Genomic DNA, 24806 nt, shown 5'->3' on the forward strand with positions numbered 1-24806 from the left:
TAATGTCAGAACTAATTAATTATAACATTCTCACCACTTTTTGTTGATAAAAATCTGAGCATACAATGCCAGATAAAGGGTAAAGATTATTACAGAGTTTCAGCTCTTGGATAATTCATTAAGAATGTAACACACACAAAAATCTGGTTCAGAAAATATGAGGACCTGAATTGAGACACTCATTTTAAAGCTTTGACATTAACATTGTAACACACATTTTCTGGTTCAGAAAACATGAGGACCTTATATGAAACACACCTAAGTCTTTCTTGCTTCAAACAATATAAGGACATGACGAGTGCTCACATGTAGAATTTATGTTGTTGACTTGTAACATCTCCTGTTTTGCTAAACATGAGTTCTAAACTTCCTACTGACTAACATGGATGTACCCTTGCGAAAAAGTTGTCATATAAACTGATCTGTGAGAGATTAAAATAAATAAATGTCTTTCAAAATATAGGTTGGGTCAAATTTAGAGCAGATATAATAAAAATAGACATGTAATAACCTGTTGGAGGGATGAAGTCAGTTAATGGCTCACATCTGAATCTGGAGAATGTTGAGATGGAACCTCAACAGTTGGTTTCTGCAACAAAACACACATATATAATGTCAGAACTAATTAATTATAACATTATCAGCACTTTTTGTTGATAAAACTCTGAGCATACAATGCCAGATAAATAGTAAAGATTATTACAGAGTTTCAGCTCTTAGACAATCAATTAAGAATATAAAACACACTAAAATCTGGTTCAGAAAATATGAGGACCTGAATTGAGACACTCATTTTAAAGCTTGGACATTAACATTGTAACACACACTAATCTGGTTTAGAAAATATGAGGACCTTATATGAAACACACCTAAGTCTTTCTTGGTTCAAACAATATAAGGACATGACGAGTGGTCACATGTAGAATGTATGTTGTTGACTTATAACATCTCCTGTTTTGCTAAACATGAGTTCCAAACTCCTTACTGACTAACATGGATGTACTCTTACGAAAATGTTGTCATATTAACTGATCTGTGAGGTATTAAAATTAATAAATGTCTTTCAAAATATAAGTTGGGTCACATTTAGAGCAGATATAGTAAAAATAGACTTGTAATAACCTGTTGGAGGGATGAAGTCGGTTTATCGCTCACATCTGAATCTGGAGAATGTTGAGATAGAACCCCAACAGTTGGTGTCTGCAACAAAACACAAAAATATAATGTCAGAACTAATTAATTATAACATTAACAACCACTTTTGGTTGATAATATTCTGAGCATATAATTCTACATAAACAGTAAAGATTATTATAGCGTTTTAGCTCTTAGACTATTATTTAAGAATGTAACATTCACTAAAATGTGGTTCAGAAAATATGAGGACCTGGATTGAAACACTCATTTTAAAGCTTTGAATTAAACATTGTAACACACACTAATGTGGTTCAGAAAAATATGAGGACCTTATATGAAACACACTGAAGTCTTTTTTAGTTCAAACAATATGAGTACATGACAAGTGATCACATATAGAATTCATGTTGCTGACCTGTAACATCTCCTGTTTTGCTAAACATGAGTTGTAAATTCCACAAACTAACATGGATGTACGCTTAAAACATGTTGTCATATAAACTGATCTGTGAGAGGTTAAAAGGATTAAATGTCTTTTGAAGTATAGGTTGTGTCAAGTTTTTAGCAGATATAGGGCAGCACGGTGGGACAGGGGTTAGTGCATGTGCGTCACAAATCGAAGGTCCTGAGTAGTCCTGAGTTAAATCCTGGGCTCGTGATCTTTCTGTGTGGAGTTTGCATGTTCTCCCCGTGACTGCGTGGGTTCCCTCCGGGTACTCCGGCTTCATCTTACCTCCAAAGACATGCACCTGGGGATAGGTTGATTGGCAACACTAAATTGGCCCTAGTGTGTGAATGTGAGTGTAAATGTTGTCTATTTGTGTTGGCCGTGTAATGAGGTGGCGACTTGTCCAGGGTGTACTCCGCCTTCCGCCCGAATGCAGCTCAGATAGGCTCAAGCACACCCCGCCAACCCAAAAAAGGGACAGGTAGTAGAAAATGGATGGATGGATGGATAGTAAAATAGTCAAGTAATAACCTGTTGGAGGGATGAAGTCGGTTTATCGGTCACATGAATCTGGAGAATGTTGAGATAGAACATCAACAGTTGGTGTCTGCAACAAAACACATAAAAATAATGTTAGAACTTATTAATTATAACATTATCAGCACTTTTTGTTGTTAACATTATGAGCATATAATGCCAGATAAATAGTAAAGATATTTATAGAGGGTTTCTATCTCTTGTCCTGCTCATGTCTTGAGATGAACTTCCCTCGGTACTCGACCACAAAAGAACCTTTTTAAATTGATGCAAGAGCAAATACACCATATCCTGATAAAACAGTTTATCAATTAACAATGTTTGGAATATCTGTTTTAAAAAGGAATAATAATAGTCGTTACTTGACTAAAAATTCAATTACAAACAGAATTACTCTTACATAAATGTAAATAATTATTAAATTAAGTACAAACCCCGTTTCCATATGAGTTGGGAAATTGTGTTAGATGTAAATATAAACTGAATACAATGATTTGCAAATCATTTTCAAGCCATATTCAGTTGAATGCACTACAAAGACAACATATTTGATGTTCAAACTGATAAACATTTTTTTGGTGAAAATAATCATTAACTTTAGAATTTGATGCCAGCAACACGCAACAAACAAGTTGGGAAAGGTGGCAATAAATACTGATAAAGTTAAGAAATGCTCATCAAACACTTATTTGGGACATCCCACAGGTGTGAAGGCTAATTTGGAACAGGTGGGTGCCATGATTGGCTATAAAAACAGCTTCCCAAAAAATGCTCAGTCTTTCACAGGAAAGGATGGGGCGAGGTACACCCCTTTGTCCACAACTGTGTGAGCAAATAGTCAAACAGTTTAAGAACAACCTTTCTCAAAGTGCAATTGCAAGAAATTTAGGGATTTCAACATCTACGCTCCATGATATCATCAAAAGGTTCAGAGAATCTGGAGAAATCACTCCACGTAAGCGGCATGTCTGGAAACTAACATTGAATAACCGTGACCTTCGACCCCTCAGACGGCACTGTATCAAAAACCGACATCAATCTCTAAAGGATATCACCACATGAGTTCAGGAACACTTCAGAAAACCACCGTCATTAAATACAGTTTGTCGCTATATCTGTAAGTGCAAGTTAAAGCTCTACTATGCAAAGCGAAAGCCACTTATCAACAACATCCAGAAACGCCGCCGGCTTCTCTGGGCCCGAGATCATCTAAGATGGACTGATGCAAAGTGGAAAAGTGTTCTGTGGTCTAACGAGCCCACATTTCAAATTGTTTTTGGAAATATTCGACACCGTTTCATCCGGACCAAAGGGGAAGCGAACCATCCAGACTGTTATTGACGCAAAGTTAAAAAGCCAGCATCTGTGATGGTATGGGGGTGCATTAGTGCCCAAGGCATGGGTAACTTACACATCTGTTTGGAACAACATTTGCTGCCATTTAAGCGCCGACTTTTTCATGTACGCCCCTGCTTATTTCAGCAAGACAATGCCAAGCCACATTCAGCACGTGTTCAGCTTCATAAAAAAAGAGTGCAAGTACTTTCCTGGCCGGCCTGCAGTCCTATCAAAAATGTGTGGTGCATTATGAAGCGTAAAATACGACAGCGGAGACCCCGGACTGTTAAACGACTGAAGCTCTACATAAAACAAGAATGGGAAAGAATTCCACCTTCCAAGCTTCAACAATTAGTTTCCTCAGTTCCCAAACGGTTATTGAGTGTTGTTGAAAGAAAAGGTGATGTAACACAGTGGTGAACATGCCCTTTCCCAACTACTTTGGCACGTATTGCAGCCATGAAATTCTAAGTTAATTATTATTTGTAAAAAAAAATATTCCGTTTGGATTTACATCTAACACAATTTCCCAACTCATATGGAAACGGGGTTTGTAATTAATGTGTTACTTGAAAAAGAAAAGTTTTAAATATCTAGCATATGCAGTTGAGAGACATTTCATGAGAGCAGAGTGTGTGTGTGCCTTTAAAAAGCTGTGCCTTTTGCCAAGTGACGTGAGACTTCAGCGCCCAGACCTAGCAAAATAGTTCAGCTGTATTTTTTAGCTTAGCAGTGGCAGTTAAGATAGTTCTGTTGAATGGTTTTGTTTGCGTGTGGATGAGGCCTCTTTCTATTTGATATCGTGTTCGTAATTACTTCCGGGGGTTGCTTTCATTAGTAAAAAGATATTACCTGCACTAACCCTTTTGTGCTTCTAACGCTGTCTTGTTGACATACAATCACATCAAAAGTAGCATGCCAGATTACATAAAACGCATCATAACAGCGTTGTAGCGTACATAAAAGTTATTAGATTACTCGTTACCGGTAAAAGTAACAGCATTAGTAACATCGTTTTCATATACCGCTGTTATACCATCCATCCATCCATCCATCATCTTCCGCTTTTCCGAGGTGGGGTCGCGGTGGCAGCAGCCTAAGCAGGGAAGCCCAGACTTCCCTCTCCCCAGCCACTTCGTCTAGCTCTTCCCGGGGGATCCCGAGGCGTTCCCAGGCCAGCCGGGAGACATAATCTTCCCAACGTGTCCTGGGTCTTCCCCGTGGCCTCCTACCGGTTGGACGTGCCCTAAACACCTCCCTAGGAAGGCGTTCGGGTGGCATCCTGACCAGATGCCCGAACCACCTCATCTGGCTCCTCTCGATGTGAAGGAGCAGCGGCTTTACTTTGAGTTCCTCCCGGATGGCAGAGCTTCTCACCCTATCTCTAAGGGAGGGACCCACCACACGGCGGAGGAAACTCATTCCGGCTGCTTGTACCCGTGATCTTATCCTTTCGGTCATGACCCAAAGCTCATGACCATAGGTGAGGATGGGAACGTAGATCGACCGGTAAATTGAGAGCTTTGCCTTCCGGCTCAGCTCCTTCTTCACCACAACGGATCGATACAACGTCCGCATTACCGAAGACGCCACACCGATCCGCCTGTCGATCTCACGATCCACTCTTCCCTCACTCGTGAACAAGACTCCGAGGGGCCATAGAGGTCGGGTGCATTGTGAGCTGGGCGGCAGCCGAAGGCAGGGCACTTGGCGGTCCGATCCTCGGCTACAGAAGCTAGCTCTTGGGACGTGGAACGCTGTTATTCCAAACACTTCTAATTAAAGCCATATAATACAACCTCTATTAGACAATAAGGAAATGATCCAAATGAGATGTTGATCCTCTCTGAGCTGCAACCTTATCGTGGTAGAGGAGTTTGCGTGTCCCAATGATCCTAGGAGCTATGTTGTCCGGGGGCATAAAGCCCCCTGGTAGGGTCTCCCAAGGCAAACAGGTTCTTGGTGAGGGATCAGACAAAGAGCAGCTCGAAGACCTTTATGAAGATGAAAAACCATGGACCCAGATTTCCCTCGCCCGGACGCGGGTCACCGGGGCCCCCCTCTGGAGCCAGGCCCGGAGGTGGGGCACGATGGCGAGCGCCTGGTGGCCGGGCCTGTTCCCTTGGGGCCCGGCCGGGCACAGCCCGAAGAGGCAACGTGGGTCACCCCTCCAATGGGCTCACCACCCATAGCAGGGGCCATAGAGGTCGGGTGCATTGTGAGCTGGGCGACAGCCGAAGGCAGGGCACTTGGCGGTCCGATCCTCGGCTACAGAAGCTAGCTCTTGGGACGTGGAACGTCACGTCACTGGGGGGCAAGGAGCCTGAGCTAGTGCGCGAAGTCGAGAAATTCCGGCTGGATATAGTCGGACTCACTTCGACGCACAGCAAGGGCTCTGGAACCACTTCTCTCGAGAGGGATTGGACCCTCTTCCACTCTGGCGTTGCCGGCAGTGAGAGGCGACGGGCTGGGGTGGCAATTCTTGTTTCCCCCCGGCTCAAAGCCTGTACGTTGGAGTTCAACCCGGTGGACGAAAGGGTAGCCTCCCTCCGCCTTCGGGTGGGGGGACGGGTCCTGACTGTTGTTTGTGCTTATGCACCAAACAGCAGTTCAGAGTACCCACCCTTTTTGGGAACACTCGAGGGAGTACTGGAAAGTGCTTCCCCGGGTGATTCCCTTGTCCTACTGGGAGACTTCAACGCTCACGTTGGCAACGACAGTGAAACCTGGAGAGGCGTGATTGGGAAGAATGGCCGCCCGGATCTGAACCCGAGTGGTGTTTTGTTATTGGACTTTTGTGCTCGTCACAGTTTGTCGATAACAAACACCATGTTCAAACATAAGGGTGTCCATATGTGCACTTGGCACCAGGAGACCCTAGGCCGCAGTTCCATGATCGACTTTGTAGTTGTGTCATCGGATTTGCGGCCTCATGTTTTGGACACTCGGGTGAAGAGAGGGGCGGAGCTTTCTACCGATCACCACCTGGTGGTGAGTTGGCTGCGATGGTGGGGGAGGATGCCGGACAGACCTGGGAGGCCCAAACGCATTGTGAGGGTCTGCTGGGAACGTCTGGCAGAGTCTCCTGTCAGACAAAGTTTCAATTCCCACCTCCGGAAGAACTTTGAACATGTCACGAGGGAGGTGCTGGACATTGAGTCCGAGTGGACCATGTTCCGCACCTCTATTGTCGAGGCGGCAGATCGGAGCTGTGGCCGCAAGGTAGTTGGTGCCTGTCGGGGCGGCAATCCTAAAACCCCTTGGTGGACACCAGCGGTGAGGGATGCCGTCAAGCTGAAGAAGGAGTCCTATTGGGTCCTTTTGGCTCATAGGACTCCGGAGGCAGTGGACAGGTACCGACAGGCCAAGCGGTGTGCAGCTTCAGCGGTCGCGGAGGCAAAAACTCGGACATGGGAAGAGTTCGGGGAAGCCATGGAAAACGACTTCCGGACGGCTTCGAAGCGATTCTGGACCACCGTCCGCCGCCTCAGGAAGGGGAAGCATTGCACTATCAACACCGTGTATGGTGCGGATGGTGTTCTGCTGACCTTGACTGCGGATGTTGTGGATAGGTGGAAGGAATACTTCGAAGACCTCCTCAATCCCACCAACACGTCTTCCTATGAGGAAGCAGTGCCTGGGGAATCTGTGGTGGACTCTCCTATTTCTGGGGCGGAGGTCGCTGAGGTAGTTAAAAATCTCCTCGGTGGCAAGGCCCCGGGGGTGGACGAGACCCGCCCGGAGTTCCTTAAGGCTCTGGATGCTGTGGGGCTGTCTTGGTTGACAAGACTTTGCAGCATCGCGTGGACATCGGGGGCGGTACCTCTGGATTGGCAGACCGGGGTGGTGGTTCCTCTCTTTAAGAAGGGGGACCGGAGGGTGTGTTCCAACTATCGTGGGATCACACTCCTCAGCCTTCCCGGTAAGGTTTATTCAGGTGTACTGGAGAGGAGGCTACGTCGGATAGTCGAACCTCGGATTCAGGAGGAACAGTGTGGTTTTCGTCCTGGTCGTGGAACTGTGGACCAGCTCTATACTCTCGGCAGGGTTCTTGAGGGTGCATGGGAGTTTGCCCAACCAGTCTACATGTGCTTTGTGGACTTGGAGAAGGCATTCGACCGTGTCCCTCGGGAAGTCCTGTGGGGAGTGCTCAGAGAGTATGGGGTATCGGACTGTCTTATTGTGGCGGTCCGTTCCCTGTACGATCAGTGCCAGAGCTTGGTTCGCATTGCCGGCAGTAAGTCGAACACATTTCCAGTGAGGGTTGGACTCCGCCAAGGCTGTCCTTTGTCACCGATTCTGTTCATAACTTTTATGGACAGAATTTCTAGGCGCAGTCAAGGCGTTGAGGGGTTCCGGTTTGGTAACCGCAGGATTAGGTCTCTGCTTTTTGCAGATGATGTGGTCCTGATGGCTTCATCTGAACGGGATCTTCAGCTCTCGCTGGATCGGTTCGCAGCCGAGTGTGAAGCGACCGGAATGAGAATCAGCACCTCCAAGTCCGAGTCCATGGTTCTCGCCCGGAAAAGGGTGGAGTGCCATCTCCGGGTTGGGGAGGAGACCCTGCCCCAAGTGGAGGAGTTCAAGTACCTAGGAGTCTTGTTCACGAGTGAGGGAAGAGTGGATCGTGAGATCGACAGGCGGATCGGTGCGGCGTCTTCAGTAATGCGGACATTGTACCGATCCGTTGTGGTGAAGAAGGAGCTGAGCCGGAAGGCAAAGCTCTCAATTTACCGGTCGATCTACGTTCCCATCCTCACCTATGGTCATGAGCTTTGGGTCATGACCGAAAGGATAAGATCACGGGTACAAGCGGCCGAAATGAGTTTCCTCCGCCGTGTGGCGGGGCTCTCCCTTAGAGATAGGGTGAGAAGCTCTGCCATCCGGGAGGAACTCAAAGTAAAGCCGCTGCTCCTCCACATGGAGAGGAGCCAGATGAGGTGGTTCGGGCATCTGGTCAGGATGCCACCCGAACGCCTCCCTAGGGAGGTGTTTAGGGCACGTCCAACCGGTAGGAGGCCACGGGGAAGACCCAGGACACGTTGGGAAGACTATGTCTCCCGGCTGGCCTGGGAACGCCTCGGGATCCCCCGGGAAGAGCTAGACGAAGTGGCTGGGGAGAGGGAAGTCTGGGTTTCCCTGCTTAGGCTGTTGCCCCCGCGACCCGACCTCGGATAAGCGGAAGATGATGGATGGATGGATGGAGATGTTGATCCAGTTACCATTGATATGATACATAACAAGACATACCTTTCCAATCATTGATCCACTGGGCCTTAAAACAAGACTTGTCACATCCAGATCAAATAAACTCGGTGGCTTCAGCCTCAGGATTACGTCTCGCTCTTCTTTTGGGCACGATGTCTATATCATGTGTTGATGCGCCTAACAAATCCACACATAAAAATGAAAAAAGTCAGTGACACAGAAATAAAACAAAGAACTAAACCCTTCAAAAACTATTAAATTTAGGCTCAATGCAGACATGAAGCTTCTCAAACAAAGAACTAATGTAACAATATCAGTAACATGCCAACTCTACAGTGCTTATCAGCTTGAAATATTTGTATTTGAGAAAAAGTATAAACAATTTGAAGAACTCTAGTCTGTCTAGTTTAAAATTAAGAAAAGGTTTACTTGCATAGTGATCAAGGGTGATGGGTCAAATGCAGAGAATAATTTCACCACACCTAGTGTGTGACAATCACTGCTACTTATAATCTTCCATGCAACTTAAAAAAAAAAAAATTTAAATGCCTTGGCCTTAGCCCAGAACTGAAATGCTTTATTTAACCTCATAAAATCTAATCTGGTTGCAATTAATAACAAAAAACATTTAACTGTTGTTTATAATGAACTATTTTCCTATGTTAAAAAACATTGGTCTATTTAATTACGTTAAACTCCATTTTATGCTCACCTGATTCAACCATGCTGCTGAAGACTGTCAAAGATGGTTTGTGGCCAAGATAGATGTCCCCCTCCGGTGATGCAGGTCCCGGAAGTGATGTTCACTGAGCGCTCTGTTGTGCTCAAAATCGTGTGTGAAGTTTTGTATTTCGATTATAAATGGTCCTTTTGGAAAACCCTTTTTATATATATATTCAATATTAAGTGTGATACGTGAGCTGTATAACTTCCATGATGAAAATAGTTAACTAGTGATTTAGCCCTCTGTTAGGATCCGACATCATCCACTGGCCAATCAGGCAGCGCCTAACTGAAAATTGGACCAATCAGACGCCGAGACTCTTCAGAGTGGGCGGAAGTAACCATCTTGAACACAATGGGAAGTGAATACCTCCAAAAACAATCGCCAATTGAATCCAAAATTTGTCCCCAAGATAAAAATACCTAAATCATGTGCTATTGTAACCATTTGAAAATATTAAATACTGTATGTAGTTTGAATTGCATTTGAATTATTGCCTTAGTCTCAATCAAGGTTGAGGGTTGTTTTTTGGGGTTTTTTTTTTTCTTGGGGGGAGGGGGGAAGGGGCATTTATGCAAAAACCTACATTTCAGGCACATTTAAATTAATTATTGTGCGGCATTGTATTTTAGTCAACATAATAGGAAAAAGCCCAATACAGTAAAATACTGAATCAAACAAATTAAATCATCACCATAATCCCTTTATTACTAATTGTCTAGCCCAAATCCTCTCCAGATAAACCAAATGAATAGATAAAACTAACATAAAAAAGGTTGAGATCATCAGATCAGTTGAAAATGTGTTATTTGATTTAGAATTCAGAAGTATGTTTATTGCTGTAATGATTAGAGGTTTTTCAAAATGTTGGAGTGTGTGAGTTTCTAACCCACATGACATATGAGGACATATGACATATGAGGACAAGTGTGTGTGTGTGTGTGTCATAATAGCAAAGATGGCCACTAGGGGCAAAATCGAAGGTGAGCAAAAAAATTAAACACACTTTCACACACTTTTTCTGAAAATTTGACAAATGAAGACTTCAGAGATTTTTGGTCTGGGAACATGCTGGGAGGGTCTAGAACACGATAGCATTGCGGGAAATATGGGGACATGGAAAATGTCCCCATATTTCAACAGGTCCTCATATGTAAGGTGAAATTTCATAAAAATGTCCCCATATGTCACTTTGACAAACGCACACACACACACACACACACACACACACACACACACACACACACGTGGAGCACGCCAGGTGAGCAGCGAGGAGGAGAGCGAGAGCATCTTTTTAGGAGGTCGGAGTGAAACAGAAGGTGGTTGCCACGGTAACCACTCCCCTCGCACCGCCCTCCATTGGCTCTCTCTCCCCCCTCCCTCCCTCCACCTCTGCGCCGGTGATGCTCATGTCTCTCCTTCCTCGGACGTGCTGGACTCCCGCTGGCGGCGAGCGGATGACAGTGGAGGAGGTGGTGGAGGAGGAGGAGGAGAACGTGGAGGAGAAGAAGTGAAGAAGAAGAAGAAGAAGAAGAAGAAGAGGTAGTGTAGCAGGACAGGCGACCACAAGGACACACAACCAGGATACAAAGCACCAGCCTACGCTTCTCCAGTCTCCTTTTTTTTTTTCCAAGGAGGGCATTTTTCTTTCCTTTTCCACCCCCGTTTTTCCCCTGTGGGATCCCGGGTTGGGGTCCACCGCCACGGCCGCAGAACTTGTCCGGGATCCCAGGTGAGGCGCGCGTGTGTCCGCCATGGCTCACGCCGCCTCCCAGCTGAAGAAGAATCGGGGGGAAGTGGATGTGAATGCGTTGGAGGACGAGAAGGAGAAGCGGAGGAGGAGCAGGAGAGCCATGTCCCGCGAGCAGAAGAGAAAGGTAACGCTGGAAGGTGACCATCAGTGTGTGTGTGTGTGTGTGTGTGTGTGTGTGTGTGGACTCACTTGGAGGTCACCTGACTTTACATACACACCAACATCATTGCTGACCTTGCACATGTTAGCTAACCTTGCAGGTGTTTTACAGGTGTGCTTATGTTGCCTTCACACTCACACCTCATCATGTCTACAGCACACCTGGGCAAACTGAGTCCCGGGGGCCGCATGCAGCCCGGTAAACTTTTCAATCCGGCCCACCGGACATTCCCAAATCCTCTTTTTTAGATGAAAGTGTAGCTGCCTTTATGATGTGCACTCATTAACATCTAATCACCCTACTAAGTCTTCAACTCTACTAAGTACTTCCATGCTTGGAATCTGCATACTAGTTACTATGCTCATCTAATTGGTTATTATGCTCATCTAATTAGTTACTAAGGTCATCTAATTACTTACTATGGTCATTTAATTAGTTACTATGCTCATCTATTTAGTTACTAAGGTCATCTAATTACTTACTATGGTCATTTAATTAGTTATTATTGTCATTTAATTAGTTACTATGCTCATCTAATTACTTACTATGGTCATTTAATTAGTTATTATTGTCATTTAATTAGTTACTATGGTAATGTAATTAGATACTATGGTCACAATGAGTTACTATGCTCATTTAATTAGTTATTATGCTCATCTAATTAGTTACTAAGGTCATCTAAATAGTTACTGTGGTCATCTAATTACTTACTATGGTCATTTAATTAGTTACTATTGCCATCTTTTTAGTTACTCTGCTCATTTAATTAGTTAATATGCTCATCTAATTACTTACTATGGTCATTTAATTAGTTACTATGCTCATTTAATTAGTTAATATGCTCATCTAATTACTTACTATGGTCATTTAATTAGTTATTGTCATTTAATTAGTTACTATGCTCATCTAATTACTTACTATGGTCATTTAATTAGCTATTGTCATTTAATTAGTTACTATGCACATCTAATTACTTACTATGGTCATTTAATTAGTTATTATTGTCATTTAACTAGTTACTATGGTAGTGTGATTAGATACTATGGTCATCTAGTGAGTTACTATGGTCATTTAATTAGTTGCTATGGTAATGTAATTAGATACTACGGTCATCTAGTGAGTTACTATGGTCATTTAATTAGTTGCTATGGTAATGTAATTAGTTACTAAGGTCATCTAAATAGTTACTATGGTCGTCTAAATAGTTACTATGGTAAGTCAATTAGTTACTATGATAATGTAATTAGTTACTATGGTCATCTAGTGAGTGACTATGTGCATTTAATTAGTTGCTATGGTAATGTAATTAGTTACTATGGTCATCTAATTAGTTACTGTGGTCATCCAATGAGTAACTATGGTCATCTAGTGAGTTACTATGGTCATTTAATTAGTTACTATGCTCATTTAATTAGTTGCTATGGTAATGCAATTAGATACTATGGTCATCTAGTGAGTTACTATGGTCATCTAGTGAGTTACTATGGTCATCTAATTAGTTACTGTGGTCATCTAATGAGTTATTATGGTCATTTAATTAGTTGCTATGGTAGTGTATTTAGTTACTTTGGTCATCTAAATAGTTAGTTGAATATGAGTCATTAAATGACTCCCGCCTCCTGGTGGTAGAGGGCGCTAGTGATCCTTCTTGCGACTACTGGGCTGCAGAAGAAGTGACAACAAGCAGCAAGAGTGAGCAGCGATCTTTTATTTGTTCCTCTCGCTTGCACTTTTAACATGGAGGATTACATATAAATGGGTTGATAAATGGGTTGTACTTGTATAGCGCTTTTCTACCTTCATGGTACTCAAAGCGCTTTGACACTACTTCCACATTTACCCATTCACACACACATTCACACACTGATGGAGGGAGCTGCCATGCAAGGCGCCAACCAGCACCCATCAGGAGCAAGGGTGAAGTGTCTTGCTCAGGACACAACGGACGTGACGAGGTTGGTACTAGGTGGGAATTGAACCAGTGACCCTCGGGTTGCGCACGGCCACTCTCCCACTGCGCCACGCCGTCCCTATCTAAAATAAATATCTAAAATAAAGCAGTTTTCTAAACTGGACTTTCAATGGAAGCAGGAGGTAATAAAGGAAGATCTCCATCGAGACAGAGTGACTTTTAAAACTGAAGAAAGATAAGGAAGACTTCTATAAACAAGTTATCGATGCTTTTGATCAGAAGGAGCTGCGCATGGACTTCATTTATAAGTAAAGGTAACACAATAATAACTTTTTTTTATTAAATATGCTTTTCATGATGGTATCTTACATCACACTCAAATTTTTAAGTGCAGGCCTAAATTTACCACATGCCTTTGGTAAGTGCCGGAGTGAGAAGAGGTTTTAAATGAATTAGCGCCCTGGCGGCAATTCAAGGAAATACAGTATTTGAAACAGTCCAGTACATAGCCAACTTAAATAAAAACATATCTTTACATGTATTGCATGTTCTTGATCCCAAGTCACTAAATAGCCCCAAAAGTCCCCATTTCATTTTGATTTTTTTTTTTTAAATAAGCAGATGCTGAGTGGATTTTATCTGCGGCTTCTTTGTGTCCATGTGCTTCTTGCACTATTGCACAGACGTCCATGTTTCATGCACACCCGGGTGATTTATTGATGACACAGCTTTTTTTTATGACGGGTGCACGTGAGGTCGTGTCCTGCACACACACATGTGGGGTGGCCTCCTGCACACACACACATGTGGGGCGGCCTCCTGCACACACACACATGTGGGGCGGCCTCCTGCACACACACACACACATGTGGGGCGGCCTCCTGCACATACACACATGTGGGGCGGCCTCCTGCACACACACACATGTGGGGTGGCCTCCTGCACACACACACACACATGTGGGGTGGCCTCCTGCACACACACACACACATGTGGGGCGGCCTCCTGCACACACACACATGTGGGGCGGCCTCCTGCACACACACACACACACATGTGGGGCGGCCTCCTGCACACACACACACACACATGTGGGGCGGCCTCCTGCACACACACACACACATGTGGGGCGGCCTCCTGCACACACACACACATGTGGAGCGGCCTCCTGTACACACACACACACATGTGGGGTTGTGTCCTGCACACACACGTGGGGTTGTGTCCTGCACACACACGTGGGGTTGTGTCCTGCACACACACATGTGGGGTTGTGTCCTGCACACACACATGTGGGGTTGTGTCCTGCACACACACATGTGGGGTTGTGTCCTGCACACACACACGTGGGGTTGTGTCCTGCACACACACACGTGGGGTTGTGTCCTGCACACACACACGTGGGGTTGTGTCCTGCACACACACACATGTGGGGTTGTGTCCTGCACACACACACATGTGGGGTTGTGTCCTGCACACACACACATGTGGGGTTGTGTCCTGCACACACACACATGTGGGGTTGTGTCCTGCACACACACACATGTGGGGTTGTGTCCTGCACACACACACATGTGGGGTTGTGTCCTGCACACACACACATGTGGGGTTGTGTCCTGCACACACACACATGTGGGGTTGTGTCCTGCACACACACACATGTGGGGTTGTGTCCTGCACACACACACATGTGGGGTTGTGTCCTGCACACACACATGTGGGGTTGTGTCCTGCACACACACACGTGGGGTTGTGTCCTGCACACACACACATGTGGGGTTGTGTCCTGCACACACACACGTGGGGTTGTGTCCTGCACACACACACATGTGGGGCGGCCTCCTGCACACACACACACACATGTGGGGCGGCCTCCTGCACACACACACACATGTGGGGTTGTGTCCTGCACACACACATGTGGGGTTGTGTCCTGCACACACACATGTGGGGTTGTGTCCTGCACACACACACATGTGGGGTTGTGTCCTGCACACACACACGTGGGGTTGTGTCCTGCACACACATGTGGGGTTGTGTCCTGCACACACACGTAGGGTTGTGTCCTGCACACACACATGTGGGGTTGTGTCCTGCACACACACATGTGGGGTTGTGTCCTGCACACACACATGTGGGGTTGTGTCCTGCACACACACATGTGGGGTTGTGTCCTGCACACACACACGTGGGGTTGTGTCCTGCACACACACATGTGGGGTTGTGTCCTGCACACACACACGTGGGGTTGTGTCCTGCACACACACACGTGGGGTTGTGTCCTGCGCACACACACACGTGGGGTTGTGTCCTGCGCACACACACACGTGGGGTTGTGTCCTGCGCACACACACATGTGGGGTTGTGTCCTGCGCACACACACATGTGGGGTTGTGTCCTGCGCACACACACATGTGGGGTTGTGTCCTGCGCACACACACATGTGGGGTTGTGTCCTGCACACACACACATGTGGGGCAGCCTCCTGCACAAACACACACACACACACACACACATGTGGGGCGGCCTCCTGCACACACACATGTGGGGCGGCCTCCTAAACACACACACATGTGGGGCGGCCTCCTGCACACACACACACATGTGGGGCGGCCTCCTGCACACACACACATGTGGGGCGGCCTCCTGCACACACACACACATGTGGGGCGGCCTCCTGCACACACACACACATGTGGGGTTGTGTCCTGCACACACACATGTGGGGTTGTGTCCTGCACACACACATGTGGGGTTGTGTCCTGCTCACACACACGTGGGGTTGTGTCCTGCACACACACACGTGGGGTTGTGTCCTGCACACACACACATGTGGGGTTGTGTCCTGCACACACACACATGTGGGGCAGCCTCCTGCACAAACACACACACACACATGTGGGGCGGCCTCCTGCACACACACACACACACACACACACACACACACACACACACACGTGGGGCGGCCTTCTGCAGACACACACATGTGGGGCGGCCTCCTGCACACACACACACACACACATGTGGGGTGGCCTCCTGCACAAACACACACACACATGTGGGGCGGCCTCCTGCACACACACACATGTGAGGTGGCCTCCTGCACACACACACATGTGGGGTGGCCTCCTGCACACACACACACATGTGGGGCGGCCTCCTGCACACACACATGTGGGGTAACCTCCTGCACACACACACATGTGGGGTGGCCTCCTGCACACACACACATGTGGGGCGGCCTCCTGCACACACACACACATGTGGGGCGGCCTCCTGCACACACACATGTGGGGTAACCTCCTGCACACACACACATGTGGGGTGGCCTCCTGCACACACACACACATGTGGGGCGGCCTCCTGCACACACACATGTGGGGTAACCTCCTGCACACACACACATGTGGGGTAACCTCCTGCACACACACACATGTGGGGTGGCCTCCTGCACACACACACACATGTGGGGCGGCCTCCTGCACACACACATGTGGGGTAACCTCCTGCACACACACACATGTGGGGTGGCCTCCTGCGCACACACACACACACACACACATGCGGGGTGGCCTCCTGCACACACACACACACACACACATGGTTTGGTGAAAGTGAGGAGGGACGACAGTTGTGATGTTGAGTTGAAGGAAAGAAGGCTGCTGAATGCTGGAGTTGACCGTGAGGGATGTTGCCGGGTAACGATGACATTTACTGTACTTTAGCGTGCCCGGGGGGTTTTACATTATGCTGCAGGCCAGGTTATTTGACCTGAGCGTAAACAAGGAGGCGCTCATCACGGCCATTATCCTTTTCACAGGCCACCTGCACCGTAATAATGAACATATTGTCACATTAATAAGAAGGAAAGAGCAGCTCTCCTATAGTATATCTTGTATTTATGTTTGTCTTTGTTGTGTGTTTTGTTCACGTCATGTGAAATAAAGTACACAATATAATCGGGTTAATAAGTAGATTTACCGCCTACAAAGATATGAACGGAAAGCTTATGCTAAATTTATTGTACGACAAAAACAATGTAAAAAAAAAAAAATCCATAAAAATGTATATTAGATTAAGATAATACATTGTGTGAATGTCCAAGCATTCTCACACGTAAGATTCTAGACTAAAAATGTGCATTAAATAAACATAAAATAATAATGGTGTGAATGTCCAATCATTCTCACATGTAAGATTCTACACCAAAAAAATATCTATTTAATATTATTATTATTATTCCGCCGCAAAACTTTGGCGTGCTGTACAGCCCACAGTTTTCATCGGATCGGAACCGTTCGAGTATCAAAACGTTTGGCTCTACCGGGAATCGTGAACTCCTCAAAAACATCCATCCATCCATTTTCTACCGCTTATTCCCTTTCGGGGTCGCGGGGGGCGCTGGCGCCTATCTCAGCTACAATCGGGCGGAAGGCGGTGTACACCCTGGACAAGTCGCCATCTCATCACAGGACCAACACAGATAGACAGACAACATTCACACACTAGGGACCATTTAGTGTTGCCAATCAACCTATCCCCAGGTGCATGTCTTTGGAGGTGGGAGGGGCCTATCCCCAGGTGCATGTATTTGGAGGTGGGAGGAAGCCGGAGTTTTTCAGGAAAATCCCAGAATTCCCGTTTCTCCGCGTCATTATTCCCGTTGAAAATGAATTTTTGGAATTTGCACAATTCCCACATTTCTCAAGCGATTGAAAGCGCTCCACCATCCACATCCTCCTCTCACCCTGGACAATCAAACTACTATTTTACAAGTTCAAAAACATTTCCAGGAATTCCCGGTTTTCCAAAGCTATATTCACATCTTCCTGGAAAGTTTTCACAGTCCACATTTTTGACCGTTCCACTTTCAAAACATTTGATTTAATTGGGACTTCATAACTGTTTGTACAAATTTTCAGTTTTCCCAAAATTCCAGGAATTCCGAAACAGCCGTTTATATTCAAACTGTTACTACATCAACATTTTTCAAGACCTTAAGAACATTCCGACACCAACTCATTCATATCATCTAAGACAATTGTGCCATTTCTCAGAATTGTTGGCATTTTTTTAAACCCAAATCCGACACTCTTCTTTCCACATCCATCCATCCACCCATTTTCTACCGCTTGTCCCTTACGGGGTCACTGGAGCCTATCCCAGCTACACACAGGCGGAAGGCGCGGTACACCCTGGACAACAGATAGACAACATTCACACTCACATTCACACAATAGGGACCATTTAGTGTTGCCAATCAACTTATCCCCAGGTGCATGTCTTTGGAAGTGGGAGGGGCCTATCTCCAGGTGCATGTCTTTGGAAGTGGGAGGAGCCTATCCCCAGGTGCATGTCTTTGGAGGTGGGAGGAGCCTATCTCCAGGTGCATGTCTTTGGAAGTGGGAGGGGCCTATCCCCAGGTGCATGTCTTTGGAAGTGGGAGGAGCCTATCTCCAGGTGCATGTCTTAGGCTCCTCCCACTTCCAAAGACATGCACCTGGAGATAGGCTCCTCCCACTTCCAATCTCCAGGTGCATGTCTTTGGAAGTGGGAGGAGCCTATCTCCAGGTGCATATCTTTGGAAGTGGGAGGAGCCTGTCCCCAGGTGCATGTCTTTGGAAGTGGGAGGAGCCTATCTCCAGGTGCATGTCTTTGGAAGTGGGAGGAGCCTATCCCCAGGTGCATGTCTTTGGAAGTGGGAGGAGCCTATCTCCAGGTGCATATCTTTGGAAGTGGGAGGAGCCTATCCCCAGGTGCATGTCTTTGGAAGTGGGAGGAGCCTATCGCCAGGTGCATGTCTTCGGAAGTGGGAGGAGCCTATCCCCAGGTGCATGTCTTTGGAAGTGGGAGGAGCCTATCCCCAGGTGCATGTCTTTGGAGGTGGGAGGGGCCTATCGCCAGGTGCATGTCTTCGGAAGTGGGAGGAGCCTATCCCCAGGTGCATGTCTTTGGAAGTGGGAGGAGCCTATCCCCAGGTGCATGTCTTTGGAGGTGGGAGGGGCCTATCCCCAGGTGCATGTCTTTGGAGGTGGGAGGAAGCCGGAGTAGAACCCACGCAGTCACGGGGAGAACATGCAAACTCCACACAGAAAGATCCCGAGCCCAGGATCGAACCCAAGTCCTTTGTACTAACACACGTACTAACCCCTGTTCCACCGTGCTGCCCTTCTTTGCATATATCAAACGCAAAACATGTTTTCCCTTTACCAAATTTCCAGGTTTTCACGGATTTTCCATTAATTTTCTCCCCATTGGCAATGAATAGGAAATATTCAATCGACTGCATATCCCACATTTCTTATCCGATTTGAAGCGTTCCAACATCCACACATTCCACTCACCCTGGACTTTCGAGCATTTCTGTTCCGTGCACATTGTAGCAAATTGTAGTTTGTACCAGATTGATAGCAAGCCGCAGGGATTATGACCCTGGTTACGTGCCTAAGAATGAGTTCTATCTTTAAGGAAAGTTCTTGTAATCTTACTCGCCACAGAAACGCTCTCTTCCATTCAGACCAAAGAACTGTCAAAGGACCTTGAGGACGAGATTGTAGACCCGCACAAGACTGGAATGGGCTAAGACCAGGGGTGGGCATTACGTCGATCGCGATCTCGGAGGGTGTGTCAGTCGATCTCAAGCCAGGCATTAAAAAAATAGACATAAAAATGAGCAATCATCAATCATACCAAGACTTCACTTTCGTCAGTTGTTTGACATTCTCGGCACCCGAGGATCTTGTGAGATGACGCTGGCTGCTGCGAGCTCATATTTAAGAAAAAAATCACTAACAGGGCGGACGCAGAGAAACACATTTTTTTTCTAGAGACTCCGTACCTACTGTCAAAACTCTAAAGACCGACTGCACAGTTCCTGTCTTCACCATAAAAGACCTGTTTCATCCTGCCTGTGCTAACAAAATAAGAGTCTCAGAAAGCTAGCAAGCTACGGAGTTTGATGCCAATGTATTTCTCCCCCGCCCTCAGCGACCGCTTTCTCACTTGCTTGCCCACCCGCACACTCACTGACGTCACTCGCCTGCTGCCAGACATTAAAGGGCCACACACATATGCTACTCTCATAACAAAGTGTTTAAAAACGAGTATGCAAGTTGGACAAATGAGATGCCAAATCCAACCACTTTCATGTGGTATTGGACAGAAAGGAGGACTTTTTTTTTCCATCCATCATCTTCCGCTTATCCGAGGTCGGGTCGCGGGGGCAACAGCCTAAGCAGGGAAACCCAGACTTCCCTCTCCCCAGCCACTTCGTCTAGCTCTTCCCGGGGGATCCCGAGGCGTTCCCAGGCCAGCCGGGAGACATAGTCTTCCCAACGTGTCCTGGGTCTTCCCCGTGGCCTCCTACCGGTTGGACGTGCCCTAAACACCCCTCCCTCGGGAGGCGTTCGGGTGGCATCCTGACCAGATGCCCGAACCACCTCATCTGGCTCCTCTCCATGTGAAGGAGCAGCGGCTTTACTTTGAGTTCCTCCCGGATGGCAAAGCTTCTCACCCTATCTCTAAGGGAGAGACCTGGAAACTCATTTGGGCCGCTTGTACCCGTGATCTTATCCTTTCGGTCATGACCCAAAGCTCATGACCATAGGTGAGGATGGGAACGTAGATCGACCGGTAAATTGAGAGCTTTGCCTTCCGGCTCAGCTCCTTCTTCACCACAACGGATCGGTACCACGTCCGCATTACTGAAGACGCCGCACCGATCCGCCTGTCGATCTCACCATCCACTCTTCCCCCACTCGTGAACAAGACTCCTAGGTACTTGAACTCCTCCACTTGGGGCAGGGTCTCCTCCCCAACCCGGAGATGGCACTCCACCCTTTTCCGGGCGAGAACCATGGACTCGGACTTGGAGGTGCTGATTCTCATTCCGGTCGCTTCACACTCGGCTGCGAACCGATCCAGCGAGAGCTGAAGATCCCGGTCAGATGAAGCCATCAGGACCACATCGTCTGCAAAAAGCAGAGACCTAATCCTGCGGTCGCCAAACCGGAACCCCTCAACGCCTTGACTGCGCCTAGAAATTCTGTCCATAAAAGTTATGAACAGAATGGGTGACAAAGGACAGCCTTGGCGGAGTCCAACCCTCACTGGAAATGTGTTCGACTTACTGCCGGCAATGCGGACCAAGCTCTGGCACTGATCGTACAGGGAGTGGACCGCCACAATAAGACAGTCCGATTTTCCTCCATTTGAAAATGTGGGCGTTATCAGCACCACTGTCTGATTCCAATCAATGCAAGTCATCAGAATCAGGTAATACACCAACTTATATTCTTGTCTTTGTGAAAGAAAGACATCTATATGTGTTACACATGCTTGTATTATCATTAAACACCATTAACTTGTTAACAAAAATGTCTCTTTCATAAATAAATAAATATAAATTATAAATAGGAATGAGGTAGATCTCCTCGACTTGGTCAATTGAAAAGTAGCTCGCCTGCAGAAAAAGTGTGAGCGCCCCTGGCTAAGACAGTCGAGTAATGCTCATGTATTTTGTGACAATCACATACTGAATACTGTACTCCAGCATAAACTGTACATCCACACTGTATGTGTGGATTTGTGTGTACTCCAGCATATACTGTACATCTCCTACCTGCACTGCACTCTGGGTCATCTCACGCTGCAACAATGTTGTGACTAATTTCTTTGCATCAAACTGCTATGAGTAAGTGTTTTGCAGCACTGCGCTTACTATATTTTGCTGGTATGGTTCTAAAGTTTGAGTGTTGTTGATACATGTGGCCAAACGTCTCTTAAAGTGCGTTAATGCACCTTTGATTAGATAGCAGTTGAGTCATTGATAACATTTGATGAAATGAAAGTGTGGGAGATGTTTTGGATGAGTCCTGCAGCTTTTATCAGGTACCACTCACTCCAGAGTGGGGACTAATGTAGTCCCTGGGGGGGGGGGGGGGGCCAGAGGACAAATTCTTGCTATTATTTGATTTTTGGATCATCATCACTTGCACCCAGGAAGATAAAGTGGATGCATTAAAGTTCCTGTAGATGAAAAGCTGAATGACTTGTATTCAAATGTCACTGTTATCCAATAGAACAAAGACGTTTTTAGATGTCCGCTTTTAACAGTGATTTTGTATATGAAAATAACCTATAATACCCGCCTTACACAATTTGCATAGGCAACTGTTTTTGTATTTTTTTTATAAACAAATTAATGGATAACTTGCTTTAGAGCAGGGGTGCCCACACTTTTTCTGCAGGCGAGCTACTTTTCAATTGACCAACTCGAGGGGATCTACCTCTTTTATATATATCATTTATATTTATTTATTTATGAAAGAGACATTTTTGTAAAAAAGTTAAATGTGTTTAATGATAATACAAGCATGTGTAACACATATAGATGTCTTTCTTTCACAAAGACAAGAATATAAGTTGGTGTATTACCTGATTCTGATGACTTGCATTGATTGGAATCAGACAGTAATGATGATAACGCCCACATTTTCAAATGGAGGAAAAAAGTTGTCCTTTCTGTACAATACCACATGAAAGTGGTTGGTTTTTGGCATCTAATTCATCCAGCTTCCATACACTTTACAAGAAAAACATTGGCGGCAAATTCCGTAGCTTGCTTGATTGACATTCACGGCACCCGAGGGTCTTGTGAGATGACGCTGGCTGCTGCCAGTTCATTATTATGAAAAAATGACAGAGAGGAAGGCGAGAAACACTTTTTATTTCAACAGACTTTCGCGCCGTCCCTTCCGTCAAAACTCTAAAGGCCGACTGCACATTTCCTATCTTCACAATAAAAGCCCTGCTTCATGCTGCCTGCGCTAACAAAATAAGAGTCTCGGAAAGCTGGCGTGCACATCATTTGTGCACGCCAGCTTTCTGAGGGATCGCTTGTGCACGCCAGTTTTCCGAGACTCTGTATTTAGTTAGCGCAGGCAGCATGAAGCAGGGAATTTTGGCTTTTCATGACAGCTTTAAATCGCCCACAAAATTCAACTTACCGTACTTCCAGAACATTTGACAAATGGTAGAATATGTAAATAAAAAAAACGCAAAAATACAATATTTTGTCATTATTTTAGAGGAGTTGGCATATCATTTTAATGTTATCATATTAGTATTATTTTCATAGCATTTACAAATTCAACACAGATTTGTTTTACACATTTATAAAGCAATTAAAGGCCTACTGAAAGCCACTACTAGCGACAACACAGTCTGATAGTTCATACATGATTGACGAAATATTAACATTGCAACACATGCCAATACGGCCTTTTTAGTTTACTAAATTGCAATTTTAAATTTCGCGCAAAGTATCCTGCTGAAATTTCGCGGTATGATGACGTCACCCATTGTAGAGGACATTTTGTTCCAGCACCGTTCCCAGCTATAAGTCGTCTGTTTTCATCGCATAATTCCAAAGAATTATGGACTTCTGTGTTGCTGAATCATTTGCAATTTGTTCAATGAATAATGGAGACGTCAAAGAAGAAAGCTGTAGATGGGAAGCGTTGTATTGCGGCCGGCTTTAGCGACACAAACACAGCCAGTGTTTCCTTGTTTACATTCCCGAAAGATGACGATGAAGCTTTACTATGGAACAGAGCGGTCAAGCGAACATGGTTGGTTTGGACCACACACACAAAGTACAGTGTATTATGCAGCGATGATAAATGATGAATGGGTTGTACTTGTATAGCGCTTTTCTACCTTCAAGGTACTCAAAGCGCTTTGACACTACTTCCACATTTACCCATTCACACACACATTCACACACTGATGGAGGGAGCTGCCATGCAAGGCGCTAACCAGCACCCATCAGGAGCAAGGGTGAAGTGTCTTAGGACACAACAGACGTGACGAGGTTGGTACTAGGTGGGATTTGAACCAGAGACACTCTCCCACTGCGCCACGCCGTCCCCTCGATCATTTCGAAAATGATAATGCCTGTTTGAGCTGTAATTTGACCCCCTTAAAATGCTTCAAAACCCACCAAACTTGGCAGACACATCAGGACTGGCAGAAATTGCGATCTAATGAAAAAAAAAATTATAAAACTCAAAATTGCACTCTAGAAATTTTTTTGAATAAAATACAGAAAAAACTGCTTCTAGGAAGAAAACACAGACAAAACTGCTTGTAACTTCCGGTAGGCATGTCGGAAAGACATGAAACAAAAACTTCTATGTAGGTCTCACTTAGACCTACATTTTGATAATTGACATCCTTCGGCAAAAATCAACAGGAAGTTAAAAATTGCCCCTTCAAAATAAAAGTTTTGTGAAAACCCATCACCTTTTTAAAATCGAAACTCCTCCCAGTGCGTTTGTCGTTTCGGCTTCAAACTCGCACAGGAGAGAGATTGAACCCTTTTAAAAAAAGCGGTCGAACAAAGTTTTGATAAGTTCTCCGGTTTTGATTTTACGCGCCTTCAAAGAACCCCTGCGCAAAGTTTCCTAAAAAATGTCATTTTTGCCTCTTTGAGCCGTAATTTGACCCCCTTAAAATGCTTCAAAACTCACCAAACTTGGCACACACATCAGGACTGGCAACAATTGCGAGCTAATAAAAAAACCAAAC

The 24806-nt window shown here is 45.7% G+C and overlaps 1 protein-coding gene and 1 long non-coding RNA gene across 3 annotated transcripts in view; one reads left to right on the plus strand and one right to left on the minus strand.

Moving 5' to 3' along the window:
* Positions 1 to 511: 511 nt before the first annotated feature.
* LOC133558862 (uncharacterized) lies at positions 512 to 9808 on the minus strand. Of its 2 annotated transcripts, XR_009808044.1 has the most exons (5): positions 9381 to 9808; positions 8711 to 8845; positions 2117 to 2192; positions 1123 to 1200; positions 512 to 589 (listed from the first exon to the last, which is right to left on the minus strand). It is a non-coding gene; the product is annotated as an uncharacterized LOC133558862 (long non-coding RNA). The 2 variants fall into 2 exon arrangements; XR_009808043.1 differs by lacking the exon at positions 9381 to 9808 and having other exon boundaries at positions 8711 to 8912.
* Positions 9809 to 10867: 1059 nt separating this feature from the next.
* The window catches only part of LOC133559700 (ankyrin-3-like), a 289963-nt gene continuing 276024 nt past the window's right edge, over positions 10868 to 24806 (plus strand). The window contains exon 1 of the mRNA XM_061911726.1: positions 10868 to 11269. Within this exon, the coding sequence (XP_061767710.1) occupies positions 11147 to 11269 (123 nt within the window). The 5' untranslated portion in view covers positions 10868 to 11146. The remainder of the gene's footprint in view (positions 11270 to 24806) is intronic.

Source organism: Nerophis ophidion, linkage group LG09 (assembly GCF_033978795.1).
Source record: "Nerophis ophidion isolate RoL-2023_Sa linkage group LG09, RoL_Noph_v1.0, whole genome shotgun sequence".
NCBI lineage: Eukaryota > Metazoa > Chordata > Actinopteri > Syngnathiformes > Syngnathidae > Nerophis > Nerophis ophidion.